This window comes from Carassius carassius, chromosome 7 (genome assembly GCF_963082965.1).
Source record: "Carassius carassius chromosome 7, fCarCar2.1, whole genome shotgun sequence".
Lineage (NCBI taxonomy): Eukaryota > Metazoa > Chordata > Actinopteri > Cypriniformes > Cyprinidae > Carassius > Carassius carassius.
This window is the reverse complement of record NC_081761.1, coordinates 12483676-12510676: the sequence shown is the minus strand read 5'-3', so window position 1 is coordinate 12510676 and position 27001 is coordinate 12483676. Positions and strand designations below refer to the sequence as shown.

General features: G+C 35.3%; 3 protein-coding genes across 4 annotated transcripts in view; 1 reads left to right on the top strand and 2 right to left on the bottom strand.

The window, feature by feature from the left end:
- Positions 1-3413, bottom strand: part of LOC132143565 (folliculin-interacting protein 2-like) — a 33755-nt gene extending 30342 nt beyond the window's left edge. For both annotated transcript variants that reach the window (XM_059553905.1, XM_059553906.1), the window contains exon 1: positions 3158-3413. In XM_059553905.1, the coding sequence (XP_059409888.1) occupies positions 3158-3243 (86 nt within the window). In that variant the 5' untranslated portion in view covers positions 3244-3413. The remainder of the gene's footprint in view (positions 1-3157) is intronic.
- Positions 3414-5766: 2353 nt separating this feature from the next.
- Positions 5767-8359, top strand: tma16 (translation machinery associated 16 homolog). Its single transcript, XM_059553890.1, is given in 8 exon segments — positions 5767-5878; positions 5958-6064; positions 6219-6256; positions 6470-6554; positions 6690-6838; positions 7506-7548; positions 7693-7817; positions 7820-8359. Coding segments are annotated over 8 exon segments (579 nt in total). The 5' UTR covers positions 5767-5875; the 3' UTR covers positions 7849-8359.
- A 4011-nt stretch (positions 8360-12370) lies between these two features.
- LOC132143557 (E3 ubiquitin-protein ligase MARCHF1-like) lies at positions 12371-26286 on the bottom strand. The gene is made up of 7 exons (XM_059553888.1): positions 25842-26286; positions 18184-18233; positions 18014-18095; positions 16101-16769; positions 15844-16024; positions 14235-14382; positions 12371-13021 (listed from the first exon to the last, which is right to left on the bottom strand). The coding sequence occupies exons 1-7, from the start codon at positions 25928-25930 to the stop codon at positions 12708-12710; spliced, it is 1533 nt and encodes a 510-aa protein (XP_059409871.1). The 5' UTR covers positions 25931-26286; the 3' UTR covers positions 12371-12707.
- Positions 26287-27001: the final 715 nt, after the last annotated feature.

The window sequence follows — 27001 nt, the reverse complement described above, 5'->3', positions numbered from 1 at the left end:
ACATCAGGCAGTTTCAGCAGCAGTTGAAGCAGGAAAAGATACAATATAGATTTAAAAAAAATAACTTACATGGTTTATACCAATATATATGCTAAACATTTTCTAGCATGTTCATGTCAACATTACTGCTTCAAGATCAAGCATAAATGAAGGACCTATACAGCACAGAAACTGCATCTGAAGTAGCATATTTACCATAAAAATATCAATTTATTGTTTAAGTTGGCATAAGAAATAGAGAGAAGTAAATGAATAAAGCTGAAATAAAGTTCAAAAAGAGATTAAAGAAATTTGTTTTGTTTTAAAATGTATATAAATTATAGATATAACAATTATAAATTAGATTTTATGATTATACCTTATGAAAATAATATAAAAATTGACTATAAAAACTATTATATATATGTATTTGATTTAAGGCTGCTCTGATGCTGCATTTTATCTAGACAGAAGCGACACCACATCATAACTCTGGATAGTAGCTAATGTGGTCTGGGTTCAGAGCTGCATATTGTAGTACATATTTTTGTTCATGTTTAATACAGAATATGAAAAGGTCACAGAGTCTGCTAAAAGCAGTCTTAACTCTTAATACTTGGAGCAGATTAATTTCATAAGCAAAGTAAAAGGTTCCTGTATTTGTATAGTGGCCCAAAAAGTGCATGTATGCGCACGTGCACACACACACACTCAGTGTACCTGTTCCATGAAGCATCCTCTGGAACGAGCAACCACCTTGCAGTGTTTTTCTTGCGACTCTTAATCTTCATCTTCACAGATATTCCTCTCAGTACGCTACAGAGAGTGTGTGTGTATGCATACGTGCACATATACACTCATCCAGCTTCTCTAAAAATGAGTTCTTACTTTGTCTAGAAGTAAGCTTTTTAAATCAAACGACATGTATGAAATCAAAAGAGTATAAAACAGAATGATGGAGAGAGAGAGATTTTTGAGTAGCATGTGTTCAAAGTCTGAGGGCTTTCTACTTCTATCTATCTGATGACTGACTGAATACAGCTCAAACATCACATGACACACACACACACTCTCTCTCTCTCTCTCTCTCTCTCTCTCTCTCACAAAGCCTGTGATCCAAACAGTCATAGGACACTCAATGGCCAAAGTAGCATACCTCAGCAAACAAACTAACATATTTCCCTTACTAACACTAAGCATGCATGCTGCAACAAATAAACAGACAGTCATATGCTTCCTTTGGTTCGCGAACGAATCATTCAGTTCACCAAATCGAACTGAATCGTTTTAAACGTTTTAGGTTCGCATCTGTAATACGCATTAATCCACAAATGACTTAAGCTGTTAACTTTTTTAATGTGGCTGACACTCCCTCTGAGTTCAAACAAACCAATATTCCGGAGTAATTCATGCACTCAAACAGTACACTGACTGAACTGCTGTGAAGAGAGAACTGAAGATGAACACCGAGCCGAGCCAGATAAGAAGAATCGAGGAGCTGATGATACTGCGCATTTGTGATTCAGCGTGAAACAGACTGACACACAGAGCGCATGAACCGAACTGATTCTTTTGGTGATTGGTTCTGAACTGATTCTGTGCTAGTGTTATGAGCGCGGGTAAACCGAAGGCTTGAATCAAGGGCAATCATCGCCAATGACGTCATTACGTCAAGCGCAAAAGAACCGGTGAACCGTTTTCTTCAACCGGTTTATTAAACCAAACTGTCCGAAAGAACTACTGGTGATCCGAAAACCGATGCAACCGGTTCTTAACTCGTGAACGAGTCAGTCTTTTGTTCGTTATCTGGCTCGGCTCGGTGTTCATCTTCAGTTCTCTCTTCACAGCAGTTCAGTCAGTGTACTGTTTGAGTAAATGAATTACTCCGGGATATTGGTTTGTTTGAACTCAGAGGGAGTGTCAGCCACATTAAAAAAGTTAACATCTTAAGTCATTTGTGGATTAATGTGTATTAGAGATGCGAACCGTTTAAAACGATTCAGTTCGATTTGGTGAACTGAATGATTCGTTCGTGAACCGGGTATACAGACTGCTTTGTTTTGAACTCTCTCACACAACAGACACGGAAGAGAAGACAATGCTGAATAAAGTCGTCGTTTTTGCTATTTTTGGACCAAAATGTATTTTCGATGCTTCAAAAAATTCTAACTGACCCTCTGATGTCACATGGACTACTTTGATGATGTTTTTCTTACCTTTCTGGACATGGACAGTATACCGTGCACACAGCTTCAATGGAGGGACTGAGAGCTCTCGGACTAAATCTAAAAAATCTTAAACTGTGTTCCAAAGATAAACGGAGGTCTTACGGGTTTGGAATGACATGAGGGTAAGTTATTAATTACATTATTTTGCTATCTGGGTGAACTAACCCTTTAAGTGCTAAACTTAATAAAACTGACAAATTAAAACTAAATAAAAATACTTAAAAACCAAACTAATAAAATGTTAAAAGAACATCAAAATTACTAAACCAATAACCTAAGAACAATAAAAAAAATGAAAATAAAATCAAAATAAATCATAACATTAATAAATGTCAATATATAAATGACACTAAAAGAACACTGACTTGGTGTCAGCACAACATAAAAAAGGTTTAGTACTTTCCACATTTCTTAGAAAGCCTATTGAGTTGTATAATAAATATCTTTTTTAGAAACATAACATTTCATCTTACAATTTCTATATAAATGTTTCACTTCCGTTCATTCCCAATGTTTACTCCTGACATGAGACAAGTAGTGTCAGTAAACCACATGACTTTGTCCCATAACAAAGCAGAAGCCATATATATAGAATAGATGTACTCTCAAATTAATACCTGTCAAAACTTGGAAGTGCTGTGCACGCATTAACGCAGTGAAAGAGTTACATAACATCCGGACCTGGGCTCAGCTGACTGGACGCGAGCTACCCAGAACTGTGTGTGTGTGTGTGTGTGTGTGTATGTGTGTATGTGTGTGTGTGTGTGTGTGTGTGTGTGTGTCCACAACACCATTAACACACATATAGATCAAATAACACTACGGCCTACAAGAGATGACACAATAAAATGACGATCATAAACTCGCACATATTTGCATCACCTGCTGCAGCAAAAACAGCTTTGTGCCGCAGAGAGTAGTGTAGTATTTGCTCGTGCTAACGGTCTTACCACTGCTCCGCTGCCGTCGAGCAGTCCCGTGCGTTGCCGTTACCGACGGCTCTCTTACTGAAGAGCTTCTGCAGCAGCGTCGGCATGCTCGCGCGCTGTTTTTCACAAACACACAATCTGGGATTCCCGTTTCTCCATCAGCGCGAGCGAGCGCTCATGTCTGCAGACCTCCATGCTGAAGTCACGTGACATCTGCAGCAGCTGAGCCGAGCTACGACAGAAACCCCCGGGCGCTCTCTACTGAGCGCACGCGGACTCACAGGCGTCACAGTCCAAGTAACGTGCGGCACGTGCTTGTCTTGACGTGCCTAGTGTTTTCTTTCCTTTCTTCGTTTTGGTCATTTCCACATATATCAGCTGTTTACACTGAAAATACACATCATTCGTTTAATAAATGTAGTGGATGATATCAATATAGAATGTGGTTTGAGTATAGCTTATTCAAATGCAGTGTTTGGAATAATGGCGTTTAAAAGAACGGCGTTAGGTAACGACCTTATTTTTTCAGTAACGGGGTAATCTAACTAATTACTTTTCCCTTCGTTACAACGCCGTTAACGTTACTGAACGTACACGTTACACGCAAGAACGTGCATGTAATGTGTGACACACGGATCTACAAAGCTAGTGGCCAAAAACTATAAAGGTAAATCAGTAGCAAAACTCGAGAGGTTGAAGATCTGAATGTGAGAACTTGTCATATTAATATTTGTATTTGTAAGTTAAAATTTACACTCATGGCTCTGATGTGAAGAGTTGAATCTTTCAATTTGCACACACAGACAATGATCAAAACACCCGTGTTTTGAATCGGAAGTTGTAGATTAATAGTCACAAATGTGTAGAATGACATTCACACAAAGAAAATGACATATACACATGTTTACGACATATTTACTTTTGCACTTTACTTCAGTTTCGCTGCACAACGTCAAGTCGGCACTTACAACCTCTCAGATCTGGAAGTACAAGTTCAAATCCTAGCGCTTTGACTTTTGCTACTCTTTTTGCGGTATTCTGTTGCAAAACTCACTTGTGCACTTGTATATGCAGATGTGAGAGAGCAGAGCTGGGGGCGGGGCTTTGGTGCGAATGAGAACATTTTATTGGTCGATGCCCGACCAATGAACAACGCCAACTGTTTTCACTGAATATCCTTAGCTTTGACAGGATTTTAAGACACTGCATTCATTTTGCCATTCAGGTATTATCTGGTAGACAAATAATGCAACATATTTTATATTTTATACGTTGTGCAGCGAAACTGAAGTAAAGTGCAAAAGTAAATATGTCGTAAACATGTGTATATGTCATTTTCTTTGTGTGAATGTCATTCTACACATTTGTAACTATTAATCTACAACTTCCAATTCAAAACACGGGTGTTTTGATCATTGTCTGTGTGTGCAAATTGAAAGATTCAACTCTTCACATCAGAGCTGTGAGTGTAAATTTTAACTTACAAATACAAATATTAATATGACAAGTTCTCACATTCAGATCTTCAACCTCTCAAGTTTAGCTACTGATTTACCTCCATAAAAAACACTTTTCTTACAAAGAGTGCAGGATAAAACTCTTGCTGTCTGTTGACGTGCAATAAATCTCGAAAGTTATGTACGAACATCTGTCTGTTCTACTTATTTCAACTGACTTGTGAAAACTGCTAAAAAAAAAAAAAATTCTTTGACATATAGCAACTTTTTTTTTTTTTTTTACAGTAACGCAAATAGTTACTTTCCCTGGTAACGAGTTACTTTTTTTATAGAGTAATTCAGTTACTAACTCAGTTACTTTTTGGAACAAGTAGTGAGTAACTATAACTAATTACTTTTTTAAAGTAACGTTCCCAACAGTGTTCAAATGTAGCCTAATGAATCATATTCTCTTTTTGAGAAAAAAAAGAAGTTTAATTAACCCTTGTAATAACAAAATATCTTGATGAAACGGAATTAATTAATCAAAATAAAAAGTTGGATAAAAGAAAAAAAAGAAAGAGTGAAATGGGGGAAATTAACATTAAAAAGCTTAATTGTTTTTATTTAGGTATATTAAGTTATACTGAATGTACAATTTCAAGAAAAGGAAGAAATATAAAATAGTCATTTGTATAAAAAAAAGACGATTGTACAGTAGCATTTTGATCAGTTTTATTTTTTTCTTGTTTCCCCCCAATTAAATCCATTTAAATATAACATTTGAATTAAAGATTATATCAATAAAGGATATGGTTTAAATATGTTTTTTCTTCAATGCATTGTATATATATTGTTCTCTCTCTCCGAAAATAAACCTTCTAACTAGAAAAAACATTAATACATTAATGACAACTAATATATAAAAAATTTAATAGAAAAGAGAAATTTAAAACAAACAAAAAAGAGTGAAATAGAAGTTGTTGTGGCAGTGAAGTTGTTTTTATTGAAAACAAGTATATTGAATTATATTTAATACGTAAAATGCAGTTATATATACATTGTTTCCATTGTCATAAAGTGATTGTACAAGTCTGTAAGAAATGAAACATATGAAACATCATTTTCTTAAATCGTGTGAATACAGAAAACGACATGATATATAAGCGGAACTCCTGACTAAAGTCTATGATACACGGAACAAAAATACCGTCGAACTGTCTCAGCGGTCCGTGCGTTAAATTTTACCCCTCACTAGTCACACGTGTGACACACAGACAGACATTCACTTATATCAGCAAATATGGTAAATCCTGTTTAAAAACTTTATTTAATTAAGAATTACTTTTGAATGGCTTGTTTAATAATTCGTATTGTCACTTCAGCCGAAGGCAGCCAAAGGAAAGGGACAGACGGAGAAGGCCATTCACCCATACAGCAGGAAAGCGGCGTATTTAGCGAGCGCTGCCATCAAACAACAGAGGAAAGAAAAGTAAGTTTCGTTTCTGCTCCACTTTTATACTTATTCATGTCATTTAAAGGAGAATAAATAAGGTTTTGTATTGCCACGGTTACATTTTTATGCGTTATTCTTTTATATGTTTTTATTACATCTGTAAATGTAGTATTTGTAAAATCACTTTTAGGTTAAAAGGTGAGAAGGCACATCGTCTAAATTTGATTGGTGAGTCGTGCATTTTTATTCAGTTGTTAGTAACGTTTGATAAACATCCCACAGCATTTTTGTGATAATGTTTTAGAAATTGAACAAATGTTCTATGAGCTTTACTAGTGAAGTGTTTGTTCATAACTTTGAGAGAACCTTACCACAATGTTAGCCAAAATTCTGGGAATGTTCCCTGTTAGCTTATTTCTTGTCTTCACTTATTTTCTGCAGGTGAAAAACTTTTGTGGTTCCAAAGCCAGCTGGACCCTGACAAAGCAGAATACACTAAACATGATGCTTGTGAAATAATTGAGAGGTATTACAAGCCCTGAGCAAACATGTTGTTATGACTTGTAAGGTTCTGCATACATAGCACTGTCTTGAAATGTTGAAAATCTGTATATTGACAATAATAAAAACGGGCATCTTGGCTCATATCCTCTTTTCGCAGGTACCTTCACCGGTTTGACAGAGAGCTGGAGCAAATTGAATTAGCAAACAGTATCAAAGGACGCCAGGGTCGTCAGTATGGCTCTAGAGAGGCTGTCATCAAACAAACAATAGAACGAGAGAGAGCTCAGTATGAAGGCAATGTCTTTGGTATGTTTCCTGTACTCACATTAACTTGTGTGTGGGTCTCTTATCTTTATTTGTTTCCTGCCTTATAAAAGGTTTATGTGATAAGTTTAAGAATGCTTGAATAAAATGTTTCCTGCAATAATTAGACACTATTTCTGAAAATATAAACACCTGTCTGGAATAACACGAAGAAACAGAACAAACTGAGACCGACTAAATCCAGAAAAACTGAGGCAACGTCTCCAAGATGCTTCAAGAGATCTAACTGCAAAGTTACCTGTAAAACTATGTGCAAGTGCACCTAGGGCAAAACCTGCTTTAAACGCCAAGGGTGGTCACACCAAATGTTGATTTAATTTAGTTAATAGAAGTGAGAAGGAGGTGTTGCCCCAGTTCTTCTGGACTTAGTCTGTCTCAGTTTTTGTTTCTTCATGTTATTCCAGACAGACTGATGATGGTGAGATCAGATCACTGTATGGAGCACTGGCTGCTGTTAGACTCCTTGTGCAAACAAAAATCTCACTGGATTATTACATTTAATGGCAAAATGAATGTTTGGAAAAAAGACTACAGCAAAAGATCGAAATAACTAAATGTATATAAAAAGGCTAATTATGCTTCTCCTTTGTTACATTTAGGCAACATGTTCTAGATGCTTTAATGTTGTCTGTCTTTGTTCACTTTACAGAAATCCCTGATATCATCAATTCTAAGCATCTGAAAATATTTAGGTAATTACTATATAAAAGCATGTAAACACTTTTTATAGCAAGTCGTCAGATTCAAAGAACTTCTGGCACAGTACCATGTAAAGTCCAACTCAATCCTTACATAATGTCAAATTTTTCTAACCTTGAGCCACATTTGTTTAACAGAGAGTGGACTGGTGACCTCAAGAAACTCCCTAACATTAAGATGAGAAAGGTTTCAGCCAAAGGCTCTGACAGCGCACCGCCTGCAGTTTCACAAGATAAACAGATGGGAGAAGAGAATAAGGAAGAGCATCTCTGAATTCTAACACAGACTTATAGTACTGTGAAATCCTGCAGCTCTACTACAGTAAGGTTTACTGTAGAAGAAAAGGACCAGAGTGTATTGGGCTGCTTGCAAAAATGTGTCGTAAGGAAGTAGGTTACTTAGTCACCCAGGTAACAGTATTATTAACCCATAAATAAACAGAGACTTTGAAACAGTTTGATACATTCACTGGTTTAATGCACTGACGGATTTGCGCATGTTTCTTTGAGAATTGCATTTGAATTGTGAACACTGATGTTAATCACCAAATCTCACTTGTTCCTGACATGGCCCTATGGACATTTTGTTTATTATTATTATTTTCACATATCAAGACATGAAGTCACTGCAGAAAATCACAATACAAAATATTTTAAAAATTAGACGATTTCTTTCTGATTACCACTCAGCAAAACCTGATCAACTCCAAACCTTCAAATACACAAATCTCTGTTTTAGAAATAAACACAATTCTCCATAAACCAGCCAAAACATACATCCTTAAAAGCTGCGGAATTTTTTTTTTTTTTTTTTTTTTTAAACAAAAATAAAAATTCCAGTCCTTCATGCCATAAAGCATGGAGGAAAACAAATCCTGGTTACCATTGTTATCTATTCATTTCTTATAGATTTAGCCATTTTAAATCGATAAATATGCCAAAGGGTTATTGTGTGTGAGATATATATATATTTTTCAGTCAGATACAACAAGAATGGGTAACACTTTATTTTACATTGTCCTTGTTACATGTACTTACTATAGTAATAACAGTAAATTACTGATGTATTGATAATTAACACCTATAAATAAAGTAACCCAGGAATGTTTGTCTCATATCATCATCATTTTATTGCTTGTATCAGCTGAATCCTTAAATATATATAGGTGTTGGTCATATAACTAGAATATCATCAAAAAGTTGATTTCAATAATTCCATTCAAAAAGTAAAACTTGTATATTATATTCATTCATTCATTACACACAGACTGATATATTTCAAATGTTTTTTTTTTTATTTTGATTATTATAACTGACAACTAAGGAAAATCCCAACTTCACTATCTCAGAAAATTAGAATATTGTGAAAAGATTCAATATTGGAGACACCTGCTGCCACACTTTAATCAGCTAATTAACTCAAAACACCTGCAAAGGCCTTTAAATGGTCTCTCAGTCTAGTTCTGTAGGCTACACAATCATGGGGAAGACTGCTGACTTGACAGTTGTCCAAAAGACGACCATTGACACCTTGCACAAGAAGGGCAAGACACAAAATGTCATTGCAAAAGAGGCTGGCTGTTCACAGAGCTCTCTGTCCAAGCACATTAATAGAGAGGCGAAGGGAAGGAAAAGATGTGGTAGAAAAAAAAAAAGTGTACAAGCAATAGGGATAACTGCACCCTGGAAAGCATAGTGAAACAAAACCCATTAAAAAATGTGGGGGAGATTTACAAAGAGTGGACTGCAGCTGGAGTCAGTGCTTCAAGAACCACTACACACAGACGTATGCAAGACATGGGTTTCAGCTGTCGCATTCCTTGTGTCAAGCCACTCTTGAACAACAGACAGCGTCAGAAGCGTCTTGCCTGGGCTAAAGACAAAAAGGTCTGGACTGCTGCTGAGTGGTCCAAAGTTATGTTCTCTGATGGAAGTACATTTAGCATTTCCTTTGGAAATCAGGGTCCCAGAATCTGGAGAACGAGATGAGAGGCACACAATCCACGTTGCTTGAGGTCCAGTGTAAAGTTTCCACAGTTAGTGATGGTTTGCGGTGCCATGTCATCTGCTGGTGTTGGTCCACTGTGTTTTCTGAGGTCCAAGGTCAACGCAGCCGTATACCAGGAAGTTTTAGAGCTCTTCATGCTTTCTGGGGCTGATAAACTTTATGGAGATGCAGATTTCATTTTCCAACAGGACTTTGCACCTGCACACAGTGCCAAAGCTACCAGTAGGCCTACCTGGTTTAAGGACCATGGTACCCCTGTTCTTAATTGGCCAGCAAACTCACCTGACCGTAACAAAGAAGATGCGATATGTCAGACCCAACAATGCAGAAGAGCTGAAGGCCACTATCAGAGCAACCTGGGCTCTCATAACACCGGAGCAGTGCCACAGACTGATCGACTCCATGCCACACTGCATTGCTGCAGTAATTCAGGCAAAAGGAGCCACAACTAAGTATTGAGTGCTGTACATGCTCATACTTTTCATGTTCATACTTTTCAGTTGGCCAAGATTTCAAAAAATCCTTTCTTTGTATTGGTCTTAATTAGTATTTTGATTTTCTTAGATACTGAATTTGGGATTTTCCTTAGTTGTCAGTTATAATCATCAAAATTAAAAGAAATAAACATTTCACATCAGTCTGTGTGTAATGAATGACTATAATATAAAAGTTGCACTTTTGTATGGTGAAATAAATCAACTTTTTGATGAGATTCTAATTATATGACCAGCACCTGTACACACACACACACACACACTTCAGCATTTGAAGTGGATCAAACAAGTTAATCAAAGTTCAAAGTTGTTCTAAGACAAGAAAACATTTTGGTTTTAGGACAACTTTGATGAAAGTTTTTGATCCATTTCAGATGTTGACTAGTGAGACTAGTGATTATATATATATATATATATATAATTCTGAATATATATTTTTCACACATCACAGCCACCATATCTATCTGAAATCTCATCATATCCCATTGAAATAAAAAGGTGAAATTATGATAACCAGGATATGGATGTATGGTGTTTTCCTTGCCAACTGTAAACACACTATAAAACTTTTTACAGATCACTGAAAACACAATTACGGGGCCCCGCACATGATATGCAAGAAAAAATAAAGAAATTGTGCGCACGATTTACTAATTCGTTCCCTCAATGTACTAAATCGTGCACACTATTACTACTATCTAGTGAACGAAATAGTAAATCGAGGGAACGCAATAGTAAGTGTGCATGTTTTAGTACACTGAGGGAACGAATTAGTAAATTGTGCGCACGATTTAGCCTACTATTTTTTCCTGTATGTCATGTGCGGGGCTTCGTACAAAATGAATGATGTTAACATGATTAAAGAATACAAGCTATTTACCAGTGCTTGTCTGATTCCTAGTTTGTAACACCTGTCTCTTTGGTTTCCTTGAAGACTTTCAGGCCTGATTTCAGAGACAAGGCTTAGACTAAGCCAGGATTAGGCCATAGTTCAATTAGGACATTTAAGTAATTCTTATAAACGTGCCTTCTAGAAAACAAATCATTACAGGTGTGCATTTTCAGACAAAATAAAGGCATTGATATTTTTTAAGATAAGTCAAAGCAAGTTTCCTTCAGTTGAAACAGCTCAGATTTAGATTTTAGTCGGGATTAGGTTTAAACCTTGTCTGTGAAACCGGGGGATAATCTAATTAAATCTATTCATTTGTAAGGCGACTCTCCTCATCTTTACCTGATCCAAGAGTTTAAGAGATTGAGGAAAAGACAGCTTGAGTAATCACTGCTGTAACTGCCATGTTCACCCCTGGTCTCCTGTCACATTCAAATGTCACTGAGATTTTACTAATCTATGGAGTAGGAGAGAACAGCTAAAATACTTCAGAACTAGTTATACAATTTTTTTACCAGTAATATATAGTATGTAGGCTTTAGAACAGGGCTGCCAATTGATTAAGGCAAGATACCCCAGGTGAATAGGATAACACAATTAAAGGATTAGTTCTTCCCAAAATACAAATTTGCTGAAAATCTACTCATTATCAGGCTATCTGAGATGTAGATGAGTTTGTTTCTTCATCAAAACAGGTTTGGAGAAATTTATCAGCTGTTTGAACTCTCATTCAGACAGCACCCATTCACTGCAGAGCAAGAGATGTAACACTTAATTTCTCTAAATATGTTCTGATAATGAAACAAATTAATCTACATCTTGAATAACCCGAGAGTGACTAAATGTAAATTTTTGCTGTAAACAGATATCACCAAACTTCTCGTTGATTGTTTACATAAAAAAAAATAATGTTTTGTAATAAGTTTTCTGAAATGTTATGTTTGAAAATACAAATGTAACTAAATATGAACTAATATACAGAATAGAAATCTAAACATTAGCTAAAACCAGGTTCAAAGTTCTTGTTTCATTTTGTTGACACAAGATTACAGGGGGGATTTTGAATATCTCTATTTATCACTTCATAAATCAGAAAACACTGTCAACAGTCAGAAAAATATTGTTTTTAACCATGTTTTTAGGAGTAAATTATTGTATAAATACAGGCAAATGATACATGAACAAACCCGTAGTAACTCATAAAAAACTTGAAAGGCCTTGAAAGATATGTTTTGTAATTGGAAGTGCAATAAACACTGAACTGTGTATTTCAGATGTCACACTATTCTGAAACATTATGGAAAGCCAAATAGGTTAAAATCTCAGCATTGATCAGTGCTTGAAAAATGTTTTTGACTATAGTGTCTTGTCTTTTTAATCGACTTGATACGATTTGACTGCAGACTCGCAAAAAACTTGAAGGTTGTTTAAGCTTAAATGGCTCAGATAATAGGGTAATCCCTTATTACACTATTTAAGAATGGATCAAATGTGATAATGTTTTGTATATAGCAAATTGCTCACAATTAAAAGAATGGTTTATCCCAAAATAAAGATTTTGTCATTGAGCCATTCCTTTAATGTTATAATTTGACAGCCCTATATGAACTTTTTACATAAGTTTACCCACCCTCTAATAAAAATTTAAAAGTTTTATTTTGTTTTGTTTTATGTAAATCACATCAATTTGGTCAAATACACCAGAAGCCCTTTCCTAAACTTTTCAGCTACTGAGATTCAGAGTAGCAAGCATCCATAGTCAAACAGGGGCCATTTCCACTCCTGTGTTTGTTTTTGTCTGAGGACTGGGAGCCTCCGCTGTCCCGTGCGTGCCGTTGCTCTGGGTGACTGGGGGCGGCCTGTTCTCTCCGTTGCGGATGGTATCGGGGCAGTTCTGTACAAAGATGATCCTGTTGAAAGCCTTCAGCCTCCTCCAGAGCTGCAGGTAGACTTTGCACTGAATGTACATGAAGATAAGTCCTCCAGCAAAGCCAACCGCCACCACGATGAGCTTGGTCCAGAACGGCCAATCCAGCACCCCTACGGCATTGAGAGTGGACAAACGCACCAAGGCTGTGTGTGCAATGACAGCATGGCATGGAATTACAGCATTATATTATATTATCTTACAGCTACTCTGAAGTAGAATTACTTACCACATGGCTATACGGTCCCAAAATTACAGTAGCCTACTTCATCATTGCATTAAAAGCTGCAGTAATTAATTTTTTATTTTTTTTGGTGCGTCTTATTTGTTCCATTTGTCTTGGACTATATATTGATACTTGCTGGTCTAGATGAATTCATTCTTTGTAAATCGCTGCTGCTTCACATTGAATAGCTGTACAGTTTTCAGTTTTATGAGACTTTATAAGTTTTGTTCTAGAACGAAATACATGCAGTCAAATTGCACCTAAAATATAAATTCTGTTTAAAAACTAGACACCCATGGTAAAATAGTCTACCAAGTCAGCCTACCAACTGATTTCATGACTGAACAGCTCTTTAGATCAGCATTTACCAAAAAAGGACCGTCTTGGATTCTATGCAAATAAAGTTCTATTAAATTTTTGGTGCAATGGAAAGGAAGTATGAAAATGATTCTAGTAATATTTGAATGTAAACAATAAATTAAGCTCAGATCAGGGTTAACTAAAACATTTTTTTTCTTTAAATAAAATAGATGGTAACAAAAATAACATAAAACCCATATAAAACTAATTCAAAACATTAAGCAAAACTATATTAGTGTCTCATTCAAATAAAATGGTTTTAGATGCTGACCATCTTAACATTCTTAACTTGAATGCAACTAACAAATAAATAGTTTTAATATATATATTTACTGTTATTTAAGTATTATTTATTATTGCTTGTGTATTATATTATCTATTATAGTATTTTATTCATATTTCAAATAAGTTTTTAATTTTTATATTTTAAATGTTAATATTAATTGTAGTTTACATTCTAGTAATTTTGTTAAGTGCTTTTGTCACTTTTATTAGTTTTGTTTTTCATAACTTTATTTTTGTTTTAGTTTTAGTAATTTAAACTGATGTTTACATCAGCTTAGATTTATTTCAGTAAGATGCCAAGGCAAAATTTTAATCTTTTCATTGAATATTTATATTTTATTTTGTTTAAGCTTCATTTAGATGACCAAAAATTATTTTTGTTCAATACAACATTCCAGCTGTACTTAACTATGACATAATAACAGTGGATCCTCTAGCAAATGTTAAAACCTATGCATAAATATAGGTTTCTGTGTGAGTGTGTTTACCATTGTCCTTGCCTTGGTGGATCTCTTCAGCGGTGCGGTCAATCAGAACGTAGAGTGACCAGATGACACACACCACAGCAGCCAGGTGAAAAGTCACAGAACAGAAGATCTTCCGCCGCTCGCTTGTAGACATCTGTAGTTTTTCCCACTAAAAAACAAACAAAACAAAAACCAACAAGGGTCCAGAGCTTTATGAATGCATTCCTTTCCTGAAATTATTATTTTAGCCACTATGTGGCAGCACAGGCTATGTGCGTGCTGACCTTCACAATACATCCACATTCAGAATAATCTGCTCAATAAACAGAGTTATTATGAGTGACTAAGGTAAGCATTGCTTCTATTGCTGCTCGTCTCCCTTTTGAACAACCCCCTAATCATTTAAACGTTGGTGTGTAACTCAAACATCATTTTTGCTGTAGGCATAATAAATGATCTAATTTTCTTTTTTAAATTATAGCTTTGTGCTCTATAAATATGCTTAAAAATGATGAAAGTCACTGAAAGCCATACACGCCATACACTGTGTCGCTATGGAAACACAGCACAGTAGGTTGTGATCAAGCTTGGGAAGCAGAGATGAAAATGTGTTTTTTTTTTTATATGTGGTTTTTAATTATTTTTGTTCAAAATACAAAGGGTATTTTATTTATATTTTGAAATTCTGAAATGTCTTATTGAAGGGGTCATCAAACTGTTTTTCAAGCCGGAGAACTGTTACAAATTGTATTCAAATGAGATTTGCATTTTAAGCTTGTTCTATAATAACATGTTTATACCATATTAATGTATTTCCAATATTATAATGCCTCAAATCAGAAGCCATTAAAATAATCATTAATATTGGACAGTATCACATTCTTGTTCCTTTCATTTTACGTATTAAACACTACCATTCAAAGTTTGGGGTCGGTAAGATTTTTTAAACCATCATGCTTGCCAAGTCTAATCAACAAATACAGTAAAACAGTAATATTATGAAATATTATACTTTAAAATAACTTTATTGTATTATATTTTATTTTATTTTTTAAATGTTCCTGTGATGGCAAAGCAGCATTTTCATCAGCCATTACTCCAATTTTAGTGTCACATGATCCTTCAGAAATAATTCTAATATTCTTAAATGTTTCACTGTTATTATCGATGTTGAAAATAGCTGCTGCTTAAATGAATAGTTCACCTTAAAAATGTAAATGATGTCATCATTTACTCACCCTCATGTTGTTACAAACCTGTATTTTTTAATAATGGGCCAGTTTCTTTCTATGCTAAACACAAAAGAAGATATTTTGAAGAACCAAACAGTTGTTGACTTTCCTTAGACTTCAATAGAAGGGAAAGAAATACTATGAAAGTCAGTGGGGACCATTAACAGTTTGATTACCAGCATTCTTCAGAATATCTTCTTTTATGTTCAACATAAGAAAGAAACATTTACAGGTTTGGAACGACGTGAGGGTGAGTACATGATGACAAAATTTTCATTTTTAGGGTGAATATATATATATATATATATATATATATATATATATATATATATATATATGCTGCTGCCACTGATGTTTAATAAAACAGGATCTGAGCTGTTCAGAGATGTGTGTGTTACCTTGCGCAAAGGCTTGAGGTGTGTCTCCATGATGAAGTCATATTTGCACAGCTCACAGCAGCGTGTGTCGGAGCTCCTGATCCACTGGTGCAGGCAGCCCTGGTGCACAAAACGCAAACTTCCTGTGCAATGGCAAGGGGTGATGAGCGGACACTCCTCGTCACCTTCACAGTGACAGATCCTGCACAAACAAAACCCCATCAGCTGCTCGTTCATTTAACCTTTCGCGCTCATCCATCTCTATCACGCTCTCTCACCTGCACACCTCTAGCTCATCATCAGTGCATGCTTGTTGCGTGGCACCATTTTGATTGATAGGAATAGTGCATTTACAAGGGGATGGGACAGACATATTTTGATCTCCTGAACCTCTTTCCTCATACGTCTTTGTAATAGGCTCTTCCTCCTCATTGGCGGTCCTATTATTACCAAGCTCATTCCCTTTTCTGTGATTGGCTGCCTGGTTTTGGCCCCCACGCTCCTCCCATTTTGACATCTTTTTATGGGCCCTGGTGTTGGGGCGCTTGCACAGTGGTGGCTGGTTCTCTTTCTGTTCCTCATCTGAGTTTACAGACATGAGTTTAGTGGTGTCCCGTTCCCCACGGGAACGTGCTTGCATGTGTCGGCTGCCACTGCGTCTCCGTCGTGCTTTCTGGCGGCTCCAGGAGCGAGCTTCTCGGCAGCGTTGCTCGTCCTCTGAGGAGGAGTCAGAGTGTGTGTGTGTTTGCTTATGCAACCGTAAATGTCTCGGTTGGTCCACACACTCTGTTGCACACCCAACGTTTCCGGTGCTCTCCCGTCGCCGACGGATACGGCGTTTGACTTGCCGTTTTGCCGTGGGGGCGGAGTCGGAGGTAGGGTTTATGGGCATGACAGGTGTAGTCTGCTCTGAGCCATCTACTTCAAGTTTAGCTCGACCACTAGAGCTGCACAACACATACACACACAGACGTATAAAAACAAAAGGGATGAAGAAGACACAACAGAGCGTGAAATGATTAATGAGTAAAAAACTTAATGGACAAATAAAATTAAAATAATTAATTTTTATTGAATGGTGGATTTTATCCCCTCATTTGCCTCATTTATCCTAACAATTCACTGTTCATTCATTTTTTTAATACATAAAACCAGGAAGAAAATGTGGCATTCAAGATGTAATTTCAAATAATTTAACATACCTTAAGAGGTATGCATCAAATTTATACATAAAAGTCTTAGAAAGTTTAATAAAATTAAAAAAAAAAATTGCATTATAGAATTATTTTAATACAAACTGATTAATAATTTATATTATTCTTCCAGTTTGCGTAAATTTCATTTAAATCAAACAATTAAATAGAAATGATTTCAAATTATATTGTTCTATTTTGTTTCTAATTTTTTAGAAAATGTTTTATAAATTATATTACTCTGTTCTAATTAATTTTTTTATAATTTTATAATAAAATTCTTCATAAATTATATTGTTTTGCTTTCCTAATTACGTTTATAAATCATAATTCTATTCTAATTTAATAATTGAATACAAAATATTTCAAAACATTATATTCTAATTTGCACTCTTAAATAGTAATTTAATAAAATAATTATAAATAATATTATTCTATTTTGCATGCATAATTTTATTTTATAATTCAATACCAAATCTTTTATAAATGATATTATTCTATTCTAATTTATATTATTATAATATTATTATAATAGTGTTTCATAATAAATTATATTCAATTTCACACACTTAATTTAATACAAATGTTTTATAAATTATATTATTTATTTTGAATGTGTAATTTAAATTGATTGAAATTTTATAATTGAATACAAAATGTTTGTATCAATTATATTGCTTTATTTGTATTTGTACTTTAATTAAATTTTATAATTTAATACCAAATGTTTTAGAAACTGCATTATTCTATTTTGCTGCCTTTAATCTAATGGATTTGAACTCATTAAATGTTATGCATCATAATCTCAGTTTTCTGCTAAACATTTCTTTTCATTGTTCAAAATCCTCTGTCGGTTTATTTTCTGATTATAAATAGAAAAAAGACACCGACATTCCACAACTCATTCCATAAAATCATATGATGTGCAAACATATAGATGAGCAAAGCACCAAACACAATCATGGTGACCCACAGCATCAGCCTATGACCACACTCACCTGCATATGTCCTGTGAGGACGGTGTAACTGATGTTTGAGAGACACTGTTCAGCACGGCTCCTGGAGTGGAACTGCCCGCCTGAAACAGCAGGTGACAAACGTACAAAATAATATGCAATTTTTTGTCATTATGGTTGCTTTGAATAATGATGGTGTGGGTGTGTTAGCATAGATATATTGCTGGATCGACTCCCTGATCGTCTAGGTGCCTTCTCACCCAAAAGCAAACATAGAAGATTAATCATATGCTCTCTCTCTCTCTCTCTCTCTCTCTCTCTCTCTCTCTCTCTCTCTCTCTCTCTCTCACACACACACACACACACACACACACACACACACACACACACACACACACACACACACACACACTGAAGCCATACCTTAGTTGTACTACAAAATACCTTCTTCTATCCTAGCTTCAAGTGTACAATCAACTATATGACCCATCTGAAACTTTGCTCTGCTTTGGGCTCAACCAATAACTTGTCTGTTAGTTTGTCTGACCAACAGCAGACAGGGAAACCTGTTTGGTATTTTTGCTGTTCAGTGTGATGATGCTAGTAGAGCAAAAATTACAAGCACTCTTTTACATATCACTCAAACCAACTGAGAATAACTGACTTTTGAAGCAGTGTTTCTGTCACATGTTTGATTAGATCTTTAATGTGACTGCGGCTTTAAGACAAACCAATCCTATTACTAAAAATAACGGCCGGATCCTAAGACCCGTTTGCGTGCGTGTTCATGGTAACCAATAAACACAAAGACTTTGTTTAAGATTGTTAAAGACTCTGGGTTAGATGGCAATACAAAAGGAGAGGGAATACATATGGTCTTCATTCATTCAAATGCCATACTTAACAAGTCTGATTGTGGACCGTTCATCTGTGAATGTTATTCTCAATAAAAACATTTGATTTAGTAATCTTTAATCAAAAATGTATCTTCTTTTGTGAACTTGCTAAACAAGTTATTAGTATTATTAACCAATAACTAAATAACTTTTTTTAGTTAAAAGGGAATTGGTGACCTTTGCCTGATGTTTTTAACAATGCTGAATGCTTTGTTTTGCCAGGAGTTTGTGAAGACTGATCTGTATTAGCATTTATTGCCTCCATGTGCCTCAGGCAGAGCTGATTCCTTCTGGGCTTTTGGTGGGTCCACCTTTGCCTCTGGTCCTCACCTGGCCCATTATTAACTTAACTATCATTCCTTGTAAGCTAACATACAAGAGCACACACACAAATGATCCTCTTGGGTGTATGCTAAGGAATGCTATTGCAAGCACACACATAGAATGTTTATTTTATTTTTTATTATTATATTTTTAACGATAGACCTTGCTGAAAAATGTATATGTTGTGTAGCTGCAGTTAGTTAGGACAGTATTGAGCTCTGTTCTCTCTCTCCTGAAGTGACACTATATAACCCTGAATTATTGATGTGAAAGCCGCCAGACACCAACATCTGATCAGCTCATAAATATTTTATACACCCACTGTGTGTCTTTTAGCCAGCATAAGGTGCAACTGCATCCTCTGTGAGAAAATTATATTATATTATTATAAACATGGTTTTACAATTGTTTGACATCAGTACCATATGATAATCATGTTTGTGCTCACATGAAATTGAAATTTCTCATCAAAGTGCACATTCATTATAGTTTTATATTTCTACTCGGTCAACAGTTGTCTCTTATATCTGTCAGTTTTTATAGACATTACTGGAGAACCATCTGAAATAACACTCTTCTGGATGCTTTTCCACAGGCTTTAGAATTAGATTCAAACACTTGCTATGGTGTGTTATGCACTTTATGGATTCATTTTCTACATAAAAGTCTTTCACTCTTCACAGCCTCTGTACTGAATGATAACATGACTTCCTCGCTGGAAAAAAATAGCGCTCGTTCATCTAGTGTAGAATTTCTATACTCTGACAATACATGTAAAAAACCTTTTTATTGATATTTTCTCATTATTGATGCAGTCTGCTCTGTAAAATAGCATCACCGTTCTTTCGACTGTTTGATTTGATTTTCTGTCGTATTCAAAATAATATATATATGGTTGCTTATCACAGAGCTCTATTTAACAAATGTATCTTAATATAAATCTCAATGAAGCTTTGAAACAGGGAGCATTAACTGTGGTCATATCTGGTTCTATTTCTATTTCTAGCTTCAACATCTGAGAACAAATCTAACCACACATATCATCAAAGGACTACTTTTTCCTAAACCTTTCCTTTCCTGAATTTGAATAATTTACAGAATCCAGGTCACTGTAAATGCTGACCAGAATGAATCTAGAACATTCTAAAATCCCTGTAAAGGCTGAGGTCTAGTTTCTGGCACATAGAAAGTCCTAATACACATATACATGATACTAGCCTTGACTCTTAATTCTAGTTAGGGTCAAAGATCAAGTCAGTGTTCTAAGATCAAGGTTCAAAGGTCATCACCACTGTTTGTCTCTGTCAAAATTCTCAAATCTAAATGAAAAGGTACTATGTGTTATATCATTACAAAAAAAAAACGACTTAAAATAAATAAAAAGTCATTTTGATCAGCAGGCAAGTAAATACTGCTGGCACTTTTCATGAACGGGGAACTTGTAAAACAAAAAGTAAAACACGATTTTCAGGTCTTGTTTTCATCACACTGAAACATTTTTGAAACACTTATGAAAAATTTGACCATTGACAAGATTTACTTTTATTAATCTCAGTTACAGAGCATATACAGCATACAGACATAGAGTATTGGAAGGAAGATCAATTTCAGTTTTATTTTATTTGTATAGCTCTTTTCACAGTTCACGTTGATTCAAGGCAGCTACACAGTAATTCATAATTTATTTAATGTTTATAATACCTTACTGCCTTATAGTCCAAATTTAATAGGAAAGATTTATAAGGGTAGTTTACATCTCATAATGATTTAAACGTTCAACCAGTTAAGATTTCATACACTATCATTCAAAGGTTTGGAGTCAGACAATATTTTTAAGTCTCTTATGCTCATCAATGCTTAATTTATTTGTACAAAAATACTGCAAAAACAATAATATTGTGAAATAATATTGCAATTCCTGTGACACAAAGCTGAATTTTCAGAAATTGTAATATGCTGATTAATTGTACACAGGAAACACTTCTTACTGTTTCAATGTTGAAATCAGTTATGCTGCTTAATATTTTAAGTGATTTTTTTTCAGGTTTCTTTGATCAAAACTGACAGTACATACACTTTGCCACCTTGGAATTATAAGGTTCTGTCTGCATTCTGAACAGTTTTGAAATATTGAGCTTCAAAAGTTTTGCGTTCCATAGATTTCTGTAGATAGAACCCTTTTTGTTTTCTTAAAAAAAGGCCCAAAATGTACACAGCTTACAAAAAAAAAACCCATCACATTATGTAGTTGTCACAGAATATATGAATTACTCCATTTTGACAAAAATGTCAGATAGAACCTTATAATTCCAAGGCAACGCTTTTCTACAATAGATTTCTGTTTCAAAGAAATGTATTTTGAACTTTCTATTTATCAATTTAATGTGTCATTGCTGCATAGAAGTGTTCATTTATTAAATAAATAAATTAAATTTGACCCCAAAAATTCTGAATGACAGAAAAGGATGTATTCTAGGCTATTTAAATGGATTTACAATTTTTGTCAAGCAGTTTATCTGTCAAGAAAACTTAAAGCCATGCTATAATACTTTATAGTTTACTAGTCTGCAAGTCCTTCATCTCTATACAAACCCATCTCTGTTACATGCACAATCGCAAAACAAAAATATAGAATAATACAAGCAGAAAGATCCAAACTGACATTCACTTACCCATAAATCCCCCTCTGTGTGTTCTATGAGCTACCAATCTGCCAAGCACCACTGCTTGCTCTGAAGGGCGATGCATGCGAGAGCTCACACATGCATGTCTATGTTCTAGGCTGGGCTGGATTAGCTTCAGCTGCTTCTCTGAGGTATAATTTGTGAGTGGTTGTCTATCTCTGATCGTGCATTCATTTAGATGCACAGGGACTGGCTTCACACAGTTTCTGAGTAGGATCCTACCCTACCTATCTTTTTCTGATGTCTGAGGTAGCGATTTCTAGCTCTGCCATCTGGAGTTCTGCTTAGTACAATTACACTCACCATTCTGCTTCAGAGCAGCTGTTATGTGATAGATAAACCTGTCAGTGTTGAATTCATACAATCTTATGTATGCAGGTGCACATACAATAGTGACCATCCCTGGAGATCTTTGTTTGTTTAAGAGACAGTGTGCCTGCATTCAGCCAATCACCGACCGAGATTAAAGCTCCGGCTGCCATTCAAAAGCTAACTATAGACACAGGTGCATTATGGGATAATGTGCTGACGGGATACACCTGGTTACAAACTACTACTCACATGGAATCATAAACATCTCCCTAAAGATAGTAACATATAGATGCTATTACCTGCTTATATAGCATTTGGACTGGTCAACAAGGAGAACTCTTTGAATAGAAGTTGAGAGCAGATTCTTTTTTTAGAAAAAAACTCTAAATTATATAATAAACTCAGTGAAATGACATGATCAGTTTAGCTAAAATAACCAACCAATAATCTGTTCATTTGAATTTGTTTCATATATCACCTGTTAAGTGCCTGATATGACAAACTTAATCTATGTATTAATATCCATGCATCCATCAATCACAATATAAACAGAGCAACAACACTGAACCTAATTCCACATGCATGCAAATTCAGCACAGATTACCAACCACTAAACACATACTCTCCTTTTTTTTTTTTGCAAATCTGTGATAGCATCAATAGAATGTTCAAAAGAACAATATTTATTTAAAATATAATTGTTTTGTAATGATTTATATATTGCATAAATGTCTTAACTGACACTGTTGATCAATTTAATGTGTCCTTACTGAAAAAGTAAACTTCTTGACTTAAAATAAATAAAGCCTTGATGCTCATCAAAGACTTTTTTCAAAAGCACCAGCCCAAATTTTGAATAGCAATATCATTTATCATAATTAATACACTTCAAATTTTGTTGTTGGTGTATTGAAGTATGTGGTATCCAGTTTCAAAGATCAATGTTCAGGACAATCCTCCAGGGAAGCCCACTTAGTACCCATCACGGTGCACAAGTGAATGTGCATATGTGTGTGAGTATGTGTGTTAGTGAGTGATCGAATATGACGCTTCCAGCAGAGAGCACAGTGGATTAGACTCCCGCTAGACAGGCAGCTGTTAACTCATGGACATGGAACACGATAAATGCACATCCCACTCTTTCAGACAACATACTTACACACTTAAAAGTGAGTCTGAGAGTCTCCATACAGTTAAATAAGGCCCTATCCAAAAGAACATAAGAACTGGAACAAGTGCTTGCTCTGCACTCAGTTCTTCTGTTACAGTGCCTGCAAGGCATTATTATCACAGAGTTACTTTCTCTGGTGTTTAGGGTTAAGGATGGGAACACCCCCCTAACATTAAGAAGTAATTTCTTCATGTAATCGTTTGTGCTGCTGCCTGCTGACATGAATGATGGATGAAAATAGCAACTTGATCAAAAAAATGTGTGCTGTTACATTTGATAAGATTTCTGCCTGTCAGTTGTTATATGGGTTCAAAACAATCCCATTACTGAAGTAGAACAGAGTTAAATTTAGGGGCCAGAATATTATAGACTTGCTCTTTTGACTTAGAAACAGTAAGCAACCACCTAGTAAGCACTAGCCAGATCGACTTCCACTTGCAGTGAAATAAAGACCACAAAACTTAGTAACAACACAGCAACATATTAGCATGGTGATAACTTTTGCACAGGTAAGCACCACAATTATTTTCTTTCTTAAACTTCTAGATTTTTTTAACGGAGTTTGAGCTGCTCAATATTCAAACACCATATATTCACATTTTATTTTGTATGTAATTTGAGCCATAAAGAAATTTAGTGATTCATTTTTTCTTTTTTTTTTCTATTATGTAAAATCATTTTCTAACTGTTTTAAATTCATTTTAAATAAGTACATTTTTTAATAATTTAAAAAGTTTTAAAATTGCTTGTTTTATTCTTGTTATTATTTTTCTTCATTATTATTTTACTTTCTTTTATGTAAAGCACTTTGAATTACCATTGTGTACGAAATGTGCTATATAAATAAACTTGCCTTCCCTTGCCTTTAATGCATCCATAACTGAGCTGAGATTGATTTTTCTTGAATTTGAATTTTAAATGAAGCAGAATTAAAATTCAAATGTGATTTTTATTCAAGAATTTGAAATGAACTTTGTAAATGGCTTCACAAAGCCTTTACTTTAAAAATATTTTAAGTCTTAATTTTACTTAATTTCTATATACCTCTTAAATGAATGATCAATTATTTAATGAATACTGTGTTGAATTTTTTTATTATAATTCAGTGCAATCTAATTCTTCAATTTCAATTTAACCTTCAGTGCAGTGTGTTCATTTCTATTCAAATGCACACTGATGAACTAAGGGAGCCAATTCTTAAAATATGAATTTTGCACAATTTCAGGCATGGTATTTCATTCAGGACATTCAAATCTAATTTTATGTATTATTCTTATATCTTTTAATATGTCCTTCATGCTAGTCAAATGATAAACACATGATGTTAAACTCAAAATGGCCATTATACCTTTAAAGCTGCATTATTTCATTGGCATGATAAACCCTAAATGTTTTCACAGTACTATCCATCTATGACCATACTGTTGATAAATGGTCCAGGGTACAGTGATGAATATCCCTCACACACACCAACACACACAAAGGTTCAGGTCATTGGGACGAGACCTTCTTAAATACATCTTAGATGCTGAGAGACCACTGGGTGAACAAAGTGTTTACACAATATACAAACTAATTTGCATAGGAGTGATCAAAATCTGAGCAATCCAGTGAAATGTATTCTGATACTTGCAACAAATCTGTGTTTATTCAGTGGCTATAAATTATGGATCTGGATAATTATTTCACAGATATAACAAACTATACAATTATGCTCATGGGTAATGCTAAAAGTGTCTAAACCGACACTGAATATATTTCAGATTTAAAAATGAAAATATTTTGCTAATCCAGAGATTACTTCCTCAAAGTGACTGGAGCTGAGATTTTAGCCAGCACTTGCCATATTTGTATGCATCCAGCGGTCAGCAAACAGACTGTGGATGTGCCATCTGAGCCTAAGAATATCTTGACTATAATGCATCAAATATCAGAAAATGTCCTGGATATTAGAAACACTCACACAGCTGAAACAAACTGAACTGCAAACATGCTGCAGCCACATAACGGAAAGCATGTCTGATTTACAATACACTTGAAAGAAATGTCAATGACCCTGAAGAGGGGGAAATATATGTAACGCTGCCTATTTATAGCATAAATTTATTTTCCAATACAACTCTGCCCAGCTCTTGCTCTAGGCTACATAAGACTGAGTCATTTTTTTACCCTCACTTCTGAAAAGGATTTGCTTGCGTTGGCACTTACAGTAGATCTCACTGATTTATGCAAACTAAATATCACAAATCTTATTATAGGACAACATGCACAACTTACAACTTGTACAACAGTCACCATGATGTGCTATTGTTCCACAGAAGCTATCAAAATACTAACTAGTATTTTCAGACCAGATCACATGGAAAACCATGGATGGCTACATCTGTATCATAAACATAACTCTAATTGCTATCAGACAAACTATTTTTTCTGAAAACTCCACATACATCACAGGTTCTCTGTGTTAAATCTTTGTACTTGCCTCATTCTCTTTACTCTTGTCTCTATTCCGGCTGGAACTATTGGTAGTCTCCTTGGCGATGGGCACAACGGATATCTGATGCACAGGCATGCTAGCAGTGCTCAGGACTGCGGGATACCTCGCTGCCTCCAGCCCACGAAAGACAACACACTCACACCATCCTGAGGGTCGGCATGGAAACAAAGAATAAGACCCGTTCCAGAGCTCGTATGCACGCTCCTACAGACACATGCATGAATCAGGTTAAGTATCCTGGTTAAGAACTTGGACTTCAGCTGCAGAGCTGGTCGTCACCCCCCCCCCCCTCCCCAAAAAAAAAGCTGAAGCCAACCTCTCTCATTCTACCTGAGTGATTTGTGACAGGGAAAGAGAGAGACAGACTGACAGAAAGAACTAATTTAAATTATACTCCACCTGAGGGCTACAGTGATGCCTCACTTTGTGAATGTGTGTGTGTGTGTTTACCTGACCTGTAAACATGTTGCTGAGAGGACTTAGAGGTTATTTTAGCTCCAAATCTCCTCCCTCCAGGAGCAGCGTGGGATGGAGCAGCCAGCTAATCAGCTTACAACCCCAGGGGCTGCACACAACCTCAGCTACTGGAACACACACTCACACCATACACACACTGGACTAAACAAACTAGCTTTTAACATTTGAACTGTTAAATGCTTAATTTATAAAAACAGCTGGGGAGAGTTATACTTTCTCAGCCTGTGTGTGTGTGTGTGTATGTATGTACATGTGGAGTTCTGCCATGAAACCCAACTACTCTAATATAATCATTGTCATTATTCAAATGGTAGAGCCGATTGTTTTTACTTGCATCAGCAGCCAATGAGCAACATTCAAATACTTGGCTAGTGCTTGCTGTAGCAGTTGCAGAGTGCTTTAGAAACCCTCCACCTTCCCCAGCTCCATCTGTATGGATCTGATATGGGGTAATTTCAAGTATGCAGTCATAAGTAGCACGGGTATATTTTTTAGCAATAGCCAACAATACGTATATCTGATATGACTTAATGTATAATTAGAATAAACAATATAATTCACATTCTCAAGGATTAAAGATTAAATGGAAAAAAAATGATTGCACAGCCATCAATTAGGTGGCGATATGCACTAAGTATGTAAACAACTAATGAACAAAAGAAGAAGAAA

Excerpts from the sequence above, each read along its gene's own strand:
- LOC132143557 (XM_059553888.1), bottom strand. The coding sequence starts at position 25,930 with ATGCCTGTGCATCAGATATCCGTTGTGCCCATCGCCAAGGAGACTACC. Across the intron at positions 18,096-18,183 it reads TCGATCCAGCAATATATCTA|AGGCGGGCAGTTCCACTCCA; the intron begins TGCTAACACACC and ends ACCTGCTGTTTC. Across the intron at positions 16,025-16,100 it reads GATGAGCTAGAGGTGTGCAG|GATCTGTCACTGTGAAGGTG; the intron begins GTGAGAGAGCGT and ends TTGTTTGTGCAG.